The sequence below is a fragment of the Choristoneura fumiferana genome, chromosome 11, assembly GCF_025370935.1.
Source record: "Choristoneura fumiferana chromosome 11, NRCan_CFum_1, whole genome shotgun sequence".
Lineage (NCBI taxonomy): Eukaryota > Metazoa > Arthropoda > Insecta > Lepidoptera > Tortricidae > Choristoneura > Choristoneura fumiferana.
In genome coordinates, this window is record NC_133482.1 from 10728974 (window position 1) to 10742285 (window position 13312).

The 13312-nt window shown below is 37.5% G+C and overlaps 1 protein-coding gene across 1 annotated transcript in view; it reads left to right on the forward strand.

Moving 5' to 3' along the window:
* Brf (Brf RNA polymerase III subunit) overlaps positions 1-13312 on the forward strand; it is a 40325-nt gene that overhangs the window by 21760 nt on the left and 5253 nt on the right. The window contains exons 5-9 of the mRNA XM_074094537.1: positions 5769-5918; positions 8183-8409; positions 10142-10274; positions 11280-11423; positions 12317-12547. Of these exons, the coding sequence (XP_073950638.1) occupies positions 5769-5918; positions 8183-8409; positions 10142-10274; positions 11280-11423; positions 12317-12547 (885 nt within the window). The remainder of the gene's footprint in view (positions 1-5768; positions 5919-8182; positions 8410-10141; positions 10275-11279; positions 11424-12316; positions 12548-13312) is intronic.

Here is a 13312-nt window from a genome sequence, read left to right on the forward strand (position 1 = left end):
CTTAACTCTACAATGTTGTGAATTATCTCTATTTATCAGTTCTAAATTTACTTACTTGTTTTTCAAATAATCTAGACTAGAATTCAAAGTATGTGGGCCGTCAAGTTTCTTTTGAATACATTTGTAACTTTGAAAAAGAGTCACAAACTGAAGAAACTGGCCCTATACCACGAAGTGCAAAACTCCAACGTATGTTGCCGTCCCGCTGACGCTTATGTCATTTAATACGCGAGTGAAAGGAACGGTGTGATACGAACTTCGATTTGCGAGTTTCGTAGTAGCCCCTCTGTACTTACGTTTTAATATTGATTGTCTTAGTTCGTTTTACACAATGACTTTGTGTTACACGATCTTACCGAGATATTTTTCTTAGGTAAATTTCATTTCGAGGCAATGCTGTTGCGATATACATACTATATTTGATTTGGAGAGTCTCTATTAAACGTCTAACATTGACAACACTCCTCGGAACTATCGTTTTTGTATGAAACGACAATAAGTGTGACTGTTAGTTTGCGCTTTGCTGTACCATCAGCCAAATAAGTGGTCTATAAATTTTTAAACAATTTATCAATTGAATATGTCGCTAAAGTCGTACTTTCAAGTTGACAAACACGTCTATTGGCAATATTGTTTTATGACATGCAAACGATTATCAACATTAGGGTGGTAGACCACATATTTGAAAATTTAAATAAACTGCTTGTATTAATTATTAGTTAAAGGTTAAGGAATTTCAAACTCAAATTCACAACATTTATTGACATAAAAAACACACTACATCACAACAAAAATACAGTAAAAACATAAAAACATAAGAACATAGAGAAGTTAAAAAAAATTCCAATGCGATACTCGTAGATGAACTGCAGATTATTGTACGGTAACTCTACTCAACTCTTACTTTCTACTACTCATATCAAGGCGAAGGTAATGTCACCGAAAAACATCAACAGTATCCGCACGGATACTATGTACAATCAAAGAAATTGAATCGCGTACCAGGGTAGAACTTTTGCGCTACAGCTTAGATGTCATATTGTCATTCCTTATATTTGCCGAAGAAATTATAGCGAAATTGATTATGAATAGGTCTCACGCTGGTATGCGAATTAGTTTCCTCGACTTTACATTCACTGTCCAACCTACAATGACCGCGCGATCAAATTGGAAACAAAAGCTAGGTTTTTAAAACTTATAAGGCTGCGGCTCCACTGAGGCGGAGACGAGCAGAGCGGAGCGGAGAGAAGACGTGTAGGAATCGACCAATCGTATTAGTTGAATCCATGTCTCGTCGCCGCCTTATTACATTATCATTCAGTACCACTACCATGAGTTTACAGTGACCGTACTCGATAGCGACGGCGTAAATTATTTGTAGGTATGGAGAATTGTACAGCGCCCCTACAAATAATTTACGCCGTCGCTATCGAGTACGGTCACTGTAAACTCATGGTAGTGGTACAGACGTGTATGCATTGGTCGCTCGCTACACGTCTCCTCTTCGCTCCGCTCGTCTCCGCCTCAGTGGAGCCGCAGCCAAATTCAGCGGTTTAGACATGATTGAGTAACAAACATTTCAATATCCAAACACCTTCACAAACTTTTACATTTATAATATTAGTAGGATTGCAGTTAAAAGCGTATATAAATATAACATAATAATAATAAAATATAATTGTGGCAATGGAGTGCTGAATGTTATAATAATAATTTATGTACTTTTTATAATTTTTTTTTTTGTAATTTTGTAATTTTTTGTAATTTGTATGGTTTTCACCTGAAATAAACAAATTTATTTATTATTATTATTGTTATAACGACATTGAAGGGATAGCAAACGTTTAGGTAAAGGTGAAATATTTTGAGGCAACTGCACCGACAACTCTTACATTCAGGTTTTTTAACGGTACCTATCTAAAGAGCGTACGTCTTGATTCCGTCAGTGTGCCTGTTTTAGTACCGTTTTATTGAAACCTGTTATTTGTCTTCATGCGTAAGTTTCATCAAACAACTAGGTACTCGTATTTGTGTATGAATAATTACGAGTATTTATACGTAGGTATTTGTTTTGAATTCGAATATGAACCCAGGCTCAAAGTTTAACTTGTAATTTATTTTATTTATTTTTTACTACGGTAGCGCTAGCGGAAAACATGTCAGGGGAAACCTTCACACATCGACAAAGTAATTTATATATAATTATGTAATAAGTAATAACATGATTCATACGTTCGTCTACGCATATTATATCCGGCAAATTGATAACTCTATACATATATCTTTTATCTTTAATAGAGTTATACCATTAAACGAGCAGTTCTTGTACCTATAATTTATTTTGGGGATCTCTGAAACGGCTCTTAACTTTGATGAAATTTGCTATGTAGTGGTTTTCGGGCGCTAAAATCTATCACCGGGAAACGCGTTTTTGAAGCGAAACAAATCTCGGTCGCCCAGGCACTTTGTTTTTATGTAATATAAAAAGTTATACAGTCATATAATTCAAAGATGCGAAATTCCATTTTAAATCTGCACTCAGTCCTGATGAGGGAACTAAGCTTCGGCCATCTTATATTTTTAAGCTACATCCTGAAAAATAAGTTAGTTAAACGCACGCAATTAACGCAGTTTTGACGCCTAAGGGGCCGAAAGCTAATAAATGAATTAGATGTTGAGAAAATGTAACCTTGTGCGTATTAAAACTAAAATGAGAGCAAAACCCAACGCTTACGAAACTAGCCATTTAACATTGCGTTCAAATGTCTTTTTAATTAATGATGCGCATGACATGTTTCGTAAAATGCGAAACTTGTCTGTTTAGAATTGTGTTATTTAAGTAAGATCCCATCGTAAATGTATTGATGGAAATGCTACTTAAAATGCTGTAAGGTTTGCTTACCGAAGTTTTTCCTAAGTATCTACTTTTTTACATTAATTATGATTAACTTTTTTAACGTTTACTCTAATAATAATGGTGGTAGGACCTTGTGCAAGGTCCACCCGGATGCAGGTGGTAGGTCCTTGTGCAAGGTCCGCCCGGATTGCTACCACCATCTTGCTCGCTAATCCTGCCGTGAAGCAGAAGTGCTTGCACTGTTGTGTTTCGGCGTGGAGAGTAAGACAGCCGGTGAAATTACTGGCACGTGACGTGAGGTATCCCATCTTAGGCCTCTAGGTTGGCAACGCGTCTGCAATACCCCCGGTGTTGCAGATGTTTGTGGGCGGTGGTGATCTCTTACCATCAGGAGACCCACTTGCTCGTTTGCCATCCAGTCGAATAAAAAAAAAAAACATTGATAAGTATATGGAATAGCACGTAAAATAGACTGCGCCAAATATGTAACTGGAAATGAATAGGTTGCAAACATTAGTGAGTGACCTTTGTTTAGCCATTTGCGTCACTGGTGATTTATTAGTAATTAAAATGACCACTTAATTATTTAAACACTTTTGTGAATTTCACTTACTGAATATATTAACCTACAGCATGTTGCTAATAAATAATAATGAAATAAAAATAACTCATCGGGAGTACCTACTTTCGCTCTATAATAGTAAGGTACTTTTACTTTGTTAGCCCTTGCGTTCTCAATACGACTCACAAAGTATTTTTTTAACAATGGCTTTGTATTATCACATTTTTCTATTTGACTTATTTATTTATGTATTTGGGCACAAACGGTACAATAAAACTTACGTTATAAACAATGACATCTAACGTTCTTCCGGCGGCGAATGCACTAGTCCCAAAACGCACTATTAGTCAATACACTCTAATTTCGAAAGCCCCTATTCTCATAAGAAACTAGGCCCAAAACACCATATTTCCAAAAAGGCTCATTCTCGATTTACACGAGAACCATTGAGAACTAGTCCCAAAATACACCTTTCCCAAAATACCCCAAATTGTGTTCACCTGTAGGTGGCGTAATACTTCATTCTCATAATGCATAGTTCTCAAAACACTCTAGTTCCATGACTTTGAAATTGCTTTCTAAATGTGCATTATTTAGATGCTTTGATGCGTATTTACTAAAATAGATACCCTATTATTTCCCTAAAAGGACGTCAGTGCCGTTAAGATTTAGTATTATTTAAGTTAATCAATGACAAAGGGCATTTTTCTATTATAACATTATTACGAAATCCTAAACTGAGCATGGCTCGACATTCTCTTGGCCAATTTTATTAAATGTACTTAAAATATATTTATAACAACACCGTAGAAAACGGTATTCGTAAGGCATGATACTATGATAGTTGAGACCTTAATCGAACGAAATAACGACTGACTTAAATGAAATACCTATCCTAGTTCGTTTATCACTAGTTGTAAACGATAAAACTCACATAGGTATGTAAATAATAAAATCAAAAGATAATGAATTACTTATTTATTTACACACAAGGAGTGAAGTCGTCGTCGTACTTAAGTATGGAAGCGTTTAAACTTAATACTTTTAATATTTCTAGGTTTATTTAAAAGAAAGTTATTATTGAATTTTCTGATATCAGATATATTTACGGAACTATCGCCTGGCTACACTTAACGATTACATGCTGTATATAGCTCAAAATAATATTTCAAAAAAACTGTTTTTTCAAAAATACTCTTGGCGTCAAACGGGTAACGGTTACGGCTGAAAGCAATTTCAAAGACATTCGAAAAAAAAATAAAAAAAAATAGGGTATTTTGGAACTAGAGTGTTTTGAGAACTATGCATTATGAGAATGAAGTATTACGCCACCTACAGGTGAACACAATTTGGGTATTTTGGGAAAGGTGTATTTTGGGACTAGTTCTCAATGGTTCTCGTGTAAATCGAGAATGAGCCTTTTTGGAAATATGGTGTTTTGGGCCTAGTTTCTTATGAGAAGAGGGCTTTCGAAATTAGAGTGTATTGACTAATAGTGCGTTTGGGACTAGTGCATTCGCCGCCGGAAAGCTAACGTTGACCAACAAAGTTGCCACAGGTTATTAGTTCCAATAATAAAGTATAAAACGGGTATAAAAATAACAAACACACAAAGAAAAGAAAAAGGCTACGACTTGTAAGAGAGAGAACGTGCATATAACCATTCTCAAAATAATGCATAACAAATTACTTAACTACTACTGTCTACTACTAATGACAGTCTTATATTTACTTAGAGAAATTTCCGGAATTTATGTGTGAAATTACATTTAAAATTTACCACGAGATTTACGGTGAAGGAAAACATCGTGAGGAAACCTGCACACATCGGCGAAGAAATTTTAATGGTGTGTGTGAAGCTCCCAATCCGCTCTGGGCCCGTGTGGGAACTACGGCCCTAGCCCCCTCGTTCTAGAGGAGGCCTGTGCCCTGCAGTGGGACACACGCAAGTAGCGCCATACTTGCTGAAAAGAGAAGTGTTTTAAATATAAAGATTTTTCAAAAAATCACTATAAATTCAATTTTCAACCGAATTATTTTTTCTCTACGCTAAATATTGTCTGTGTACTTATCTATTTTTTTAATAATATACAGGATATGGTAAATTCAATAGTTGTCAAATACCGTGTTGCTTCGGTTGGAGGCGCCCTGCAGCTATAACCAGAGGCCTTATCGTCTAACACACTTGGAATAACCATCGTTTTCACCACTTCTTTCTATCACTCGGCATAAGACGAGGGTAGAAAGAGATGGCTATGATCGCAAACATCAGCGCGTTAGTCAATACAGCCTAAGGTCTTCCGTCAATCGTCCATCAACCGGGCTTTAAATTTCATAAACCTGTTCCAGATCCATGCCTCTACATTTTACGGTTTTCGTCGCAACTGCAGTTCGAAGACAAGCAGCATGAGGTCAGCATGACGGCGCTGCGTCTGGTGCAGAGGATGAAGCGGGACTCCATCCACTCGGGGCGGCGGCCGTCGGGCATCTGTGGCGCTGGTAAGGGCGGCCATTACTAAATAAGCTATTCTATAATAATAATAATAATATTCATTTATTTCAAGCAACATGACTCATAGAAAATATATAAAAGAGAAAGAAAAAAAAAAAAAAAAATATAATGTCATGTGGTAATATAATGTGTAGTAATATATAATGTCCTTAAGGGATTCGCGATTATGAATTACCTACAGTGTAGGTCCTATACTCTTCAGATCGTGAACATGAAACTACCGTGAGACTCCCTCATATTAAATGATATTATTGTAACGGATAACTCTCGTCTTAAACCTAGTTTAGCTCGACATGTTAGCTCGATATGCCGCGTACTCCTGAGAAGAAGGGCTACGAAATAGCCCGAAACATGTCGAGCTAAACTCGGTTTAAGACGAGAGTTATCCCTTCAGATCAGATTTTGGCTCAAGAAATAGTTATTTGTGCAACAAGAGAACAAAGTCGTTTTTTGGTGCGAGTGTTGATTTTGAATCCCGAGTAAGCGAAGGATTCTACAATTGAATCACGAGCGATAGCGAGTGATTCTAGGTTAGAATCCTGAGATCAGCGAGGGATTCAAACACACGAGATGCAAGAAAACTTTGGTCTCGTGTGACACATACAACTTTTCACCTGAGCAGCGAGAACATTTAAATTAAAGGTGCGATTTTGCTCACTGATTTTTCATAGCAAAACCTGCCTGTTTGAGCTGCTGAGGTGAAAAAATATATACCGAGTTATTCATTCCTACTGTCCTTACGAAAGTAATATATGCGAAAGTTTGCGTGAGTACGTGCCTATGTTTGGTACCCTTTCAATCTAAAACTGCTGACGGGTTTAGATGAAATTTGGTATGTAGATAGCTGGAAGTTTGGAATAACACAAAAGACGATACCGATTATCACGATATTCCAAAATTCCAAAATTTCAGTCGTTAGCTTAGATAGACCCGTGAAATTTGTCACGGCTGTTTCTTATGTAGCGTCAAGAAAACCACGATATAATTTGTCACGGCTGTTTCTTATGTAGCGTCAAGAAAACCACGATATAATTTGTCACGGCTGTTTCTTATGTAGCGTCAAGAAAACCACGATATAATTTCTGAGAATCCCCACGGTTTTTCGGAATCCTGGTATTTAATTTAGATCTGTTAATATATATATCTAAAAGTTACACTATAATTGTCAAGTTGCAAAATGACAAGCGTTTCTGCATCGATATTTGTTTTCAAGTACGCACTAAAGACTCGATTCTACTAACGATTTATGTTTCGAGTCGTATGAACATCTTGAAAATGCCCTTGTCCTGAAGTGCCTACTGCAATTTGCAATGTGTGAGGTCGAAAACCTATTGAAAGTTAAGTGTTCTGCGCATCACTACAAAATTTCCCATGGCCACTTGTCTAGTACCTATTTTATTCAAACAGGTTTAATCAGTTATATAAATGTTCAGATTAGACGAAATGGAATTAAATAATTTAGTGGAAAAACCATCATTCCTCAAAATAATTATGTATTGTTTTTCACGGTATACCACACTGATATACGGTGTTATAAAATTAACATTATATTATTATGCAAGTGAGATTAGTAGTTAAAGTGAACAAGAGTCGGCCAGGCATTTGATTTAAGTACACAGGAATTTAACTTGGGTGAAGTCTTTAAGGTTTCTCATTGTTACTAACTTGATATGGATAATCTCCGAAATAAAAGAATATTATTATTAAGACCCAGAGTACAAATATTTTTTCGTATTTAGCAATTTTACATTTTGCGTTTTGCATGAAAATTTGAAGAGCCGAGAGTCGAGAGTAATCTTGTTTTTTAGAGGCGGAAATATTTGATGTCAAAGCTTTTTTTAAACATACTGAATACGTAGTGAAAACTGGAGAGTAAAGAGTTGTCAATATTCAGCCTTTCTATTTTTTAAAGCTTGTCAAATAATAAAAGCTTTATAATAGAATACTTTTACACTTTGCGTTTGTTACGAAGTGAAATTATAAACTTGTCTATAAATATAGAAAGAAAAAAGAAAGAAAGAAGAATGCACTAATACGGCAGACACACAAATACAATAACATTTACACAAATAAACCAAATAAGAAATAAATGTGAAAACACACAAAAATAGTAACATAATACACAATTTTGCGTGACCCCGCAAAAGCAAAACGGTCGCTGACTCAGCATTTCACAATTTGGAACTTGTTTAATTAATTCGACTACGCTGGTATTTTAGTCTAAGACTAATTTATCTATATTTCATTCCAGCTCTCCTAATAGCAGCCCGGCTCCACAGCTTCTCCCGCACACCGTCCGACGTGGTGCGAATAGTAAAAGTCCACGAATCAACACTCCGGAAGCGACTCCTAGAGTTTGGCGACACGCCGTCCAGTGCGCTCACTCTTGAGGAGTTCATGACGGTAGATCTGGAGGAGGAACAGGATCCCCCCGCCTTCAGAGCCGCTAGGAAGCGGGATAAGGAACGCTTACAGAAGGTAAATATCATAGAATTGTCTTGCGAGATAAAAGCGCGACGTGCTGTCTGACTGAAAAGCCGGATATTTCTTATCCTGGCTCTACAGGGCCTGCCTTAGCCGTCTAGGCACCCCGGGTGAGTTGGCACCCTTTTAGATACCTCAAGCGACCCAATGACAGGTTGTGTTTGTTAGACATAGAATACTCATATTCACTCCTATCAGATAAGTCTAGAAAAGTCAATGCGTTGGGACCAGTTTTCCCATAAACTTAATATTACTTGGACGAACAGACCTTGCTTGACATTTGTAAATGTCTGTGTGAGTTTTAGAGTTGCCCTCACTGCTACCCGTATATCCAGTATCGTCATATAGGTAAGGTACACAGTACAAATAAATCTTAAGGGCTGTTGCAGTAAAGTAGGTACTAGAAATTTCATAAACATTTCTAAAAAAAAAAATTGCCAGCAAATATCTGTCACTCCCACTCATGTCACTCGTCGTTCGTCGTTAACTTTACACTAGACAGTTAGGTACCTATATTCGTATGTCGAGAGTGCAAATAGTAAGCTATGAATAAAACACAAACAAGATAGTACCTACTAAGCTTTAATGAACACTTAAGGTATTTTTAGTTAGCATGGCAAAAAGTCCAATTGTTACCTCAATATTAAAAATGACTCGAACGAAACGGATGAAATTATCGCTTAATTGACTTTACACGATTATTGTGCTACGTCTGAGTCAACGTACGGTCACTCCAGAAATCGATAACATTTTCACGTACACAAATATTCAAATAGTAAAATTAATTCTTGATAACTTCAATATCTACCTATTATCTAAGATTGTTTGTTTGTACTTTGTGCGCTCACGTTTGATGGACCAGGTTCTGGTTCAATTTTAAACAAAATAAAACAATAGCAATATAACACACCTAATAAAAACAATAACACAACTCAACAAATAACTGACAACTATTAAGTAACTAAAATCATTAAATTCTCAATTTTAAGTTATTTTACTTTTATTTTCTCAAATCTTTGAATCGGAGAAAAGCAGATACAAATTTTAGTACAAAACTTTATTGTAAGAATATCGATATAGGTATCGATTAAAAATATTCAAACTCTACGCCTTAAGTGCTCAAGTTCACGGATACAATATATTTTTATTTAACACACAAATATTAGAAATCAAGCCATATTTAGGAAACAGACTATTTACCGCTTCATATTAGCATATTAATAAGTAAATTTGAGAATACATTCAATGAAAATAAGAGCTATAAAAATGGTACTTGTACAATCATATTTACCTGTGAAATGTATGTTTATTTGCGTTATCACAACTCAACACAGAATACGACACCATTCTGGAATCCTATCGTTTTATGCAAAAAATCGAAAGGATTGCAGAAAAAAACTCAAAACAAATACGACGACAATTTTGACAGGAGGCTAAACGAGGCTAACTGATTCAAAACGGGACACGCTGACATTTTGATTTTATCTCTTTCCCACACATAGCTTATGCCGCAATGTTGGTCTATTTACGCTAGTAATATTTAGTTTATGAGTTTTCCTTTAGATGGATAAAAGTATAGGTAGGTATTCAAATTAAGTGGAGCTGGCGCGCGTGGCGCCCTCTAGTACCTGGTGTGTGTCCCCCCCCCCAAAGCTGGCACTGCGGCTCTATGTCTAGTCATTGCACAGATTGCCATTAACAGTCTAACAAAGTGTTTCTATTTCAGTTAATGGAAGAAGAAGATGGAGAGAGGGAGATGACAGATCTGCAGAAAGAGATTGACGCACAGCTGGAAAAGGACAATTCTAGAAGAAGAAAGGCGGCAGCTTCGTCAACGCCATCGTCAGTATTAGGTGTTGGTGAGTATTACGTAATGTATGTGTATGAAAACCATTTTAACTAAATTGTGGCAATAAGATAATCCTTACAGCCTTGTTACCAACAGAAAAACAATATTCATGAAAATTATATGAAAGGAAGGAGTGAGGTAAAGCTTATTTTTCATCACACTTGCTCGTAAACAGTGTCGTAACATGCAAGCTACCTTGGTTGCGTTGCAACCCCCCAAATAAAACCCTCGACCTTAATGTGCTTGTCATGAAACCCGTGGTCGGTAAATGAGTCATTGCCCGTACTAATTTTGTTGTCGAAGCCTGAGGTCGGTAAATGAGTTTGTTACTGCATGGCGTGCTGCTCGGGCACATGCAGGGGGGGGGGGGGCAGGGAGGCGCGGAGCTGGGGCTGCCAAGAGCGCAATCAGCGGTATCAGCAATTTTTGAAAAAATATAAATAATATTAGTTTTTATTTTACAAATATACAATTTTACTCGCAAATATGATGAAAAACATTGTATGTCGCACGGGCGGTACTAGAAATACGAACATCGACTTATTAAAGCCCTGTCTTCGACTTCGAGCTTCTAATAGACTCTCGTTCGTAATTCCTTATTTACCGCCCTAAAGACACAATGTACTATTTCTTCCACACGTACAAACACTGTATTTTTTTAAGCTTCGTTTTAGTTACTTTAAATCAAATATCTAATAATGTAAATGTAGTGCATTCTAATTCTATGATTTATATTGGGACCGTGCGCGACGACATCGCCACATAGCGGTGGTTACTATGAGCATTATTGGGCATATGTTGTCACAACTACAATTTATAACAACACAACTTATTACGACCACATTTATCTTAAAAACAATCAATGTTTACTGCGAAACCATACAATCTGACAGCTCAAGCCAGCACCATTGGTTTAATTTTTTGCCGTAGCGAGCGCTGTGATCGTTTCGGCTCCCCTCACCATCCGCTTGGCACGGTCCCAATAGACCCGCTGTAATAAGTAATGTGCTTCCAGATGCAGGCGCATCAGAGGACGCGGACGCCTCCAGGTTTGCAGCAGAAGACACACTCACCCTGCTGGGAGAGATAGCCAATGAGATGCAACCCAAGTCCGAAGAGGTGCAGAAACAGGAGAAGATGAAGTTGGAAAAGGGGCTTGGTAAGAACAGTTCATTTAACAGTTTAAAACCTGTTACACGATTGCTTATCGCGCGGGAATAGGGAATATTTTTTTTTGTTTGGCAAACCGAGTTGCGAAAGATTTGTTTTAAATATCTTAAAAATCAATTGTCAAAACAGATTTTGATGATTTTATGTCATTCGTTTTATTTTCCAGTTTTGTATCACGTTCAATAAATTATGTCTTTTTTATTTCTTCTACTTTTTTATCAAATAGCTGGCAAACGAGCATGCGGGCCACCTGATGGTAAGCGATCACCGCCACCCATGGACACCTAGAGCATAATTAGGACTGCGGGTGCGTTGCCGGCCTAAAGGGGAGGGGGATAGAGGAGGGAGGATTACTAATAAAAAGGGCGCTTTATGTATAATTTCAGCTTTCTAGGTCTAAGATGTTGTACTGGGCTTTCATTAGAGTTAGTTAGTTTGACGAGATGAGGGCCTGAAAGTGAGTCAGTCACTTTCAGACCCCTACATCATAAACCCGACAGGTGACATGGACTACTTTAAATCTCGTTCAATACGAAACCCGGTTTAAATTCTCAAGTCAAGAATTTTCTTCGAGTTGTCGTAATAATTTGTCGCCTGTTTCGTTTATAAAATAGGGCCCTGAGCTTCTCTTTTTAAACATTAACCATCTTGATGTACTTACACAATAAAGATACGAGAATAAATATCATGCTGCAGTACAGTCACCAGCATTAATATCTGCCACAGCGGAGCGTGCAAAAATATCTGACACGTCCTTCCGGCCCTAGAAATAGAGTCGTATCAGATATTTATGCACGCTTATTGTGTCAGATATTGGTGCTGGTCCGTACAGGTCCGCACTATGTCTGGAAAAGGGTTAAGGTTTAAAATTGCATATTACAGGTCCAGATCTAGCAGTAATAGGCCTGGGCCAGCCTGAGGAGAAAAACGAGAAGTTCTTAAAACCGGAGCCCAAGTCTCACTTCGCCAAAGACCTGCATAACGCCGACGAGCTGATACTAGGCCCGAGCGAGGAGGATTATATCAGTTCTTTAATTATGAGTGAAGAGGAAGCGAGACATAAGACTAAGCTCTGGAATCAGATCAACGCCGGCTATTTGAGGGAGCAGAAGAGTAAGTTGATGTTGTATAGGGTTTGATAAACAATGTGTAAGTGACCTTGTCTGGTTTCTGATCAATTTCCCCGAAAACGAAGATGATTTTCAGCCGATTTTGTCAATGAGTTTTTGAAAACTAACCTAACCTTTCATTTTTATAAGAATTTGTATTACACGCGCCCGCGGGATCTTTACAATTTTCCGGAATAAAAACTATCCTATTTCATTCTCAATCTCGAACTATATCCATGTCATATTTCGCCGGATGACAAGCAAAAGTTACAAAAATTTCTGTCACTGTTCTTCAAAAAGTCGTATCCAGTCAGTAATTTCATACTGAGATACTAGCTTTGTTGTAAGTAGGTATTTGGTATTTAGTGACTTTTGCTTGTCACCCGACGATTTTATCACGTTTGGCTGAGTACTTTAAGCGTGAATGCGTAACAAACAAACATACTCCCTTTGAAGAATAATAAAAATAATGTTTTATTGGCAGGTGGTAGGACCTTGTGCAAGGTCCGCCCGGATTGCTACCGCCCTCGTGCTCGCTAATCCTGCCGTGAAACAGTAGTGCTTGCACTGTTGTCTTTCGGCGTGGAGAGTAAGACAGCCGGTGAAATTACTGGCACTTGAGGTATCCCATCTTAGGCCTCTAGGTTGGCAACGCATCTGCAATCCCCCTGGTGTTGCAGGTGTCTATGGGCGGTGGTGATCTCTTACCATCAGGAGACCCACTTGCTCGTTTTCCATCCAGTTGAATAAAAAAAAAATTCAATTCGCA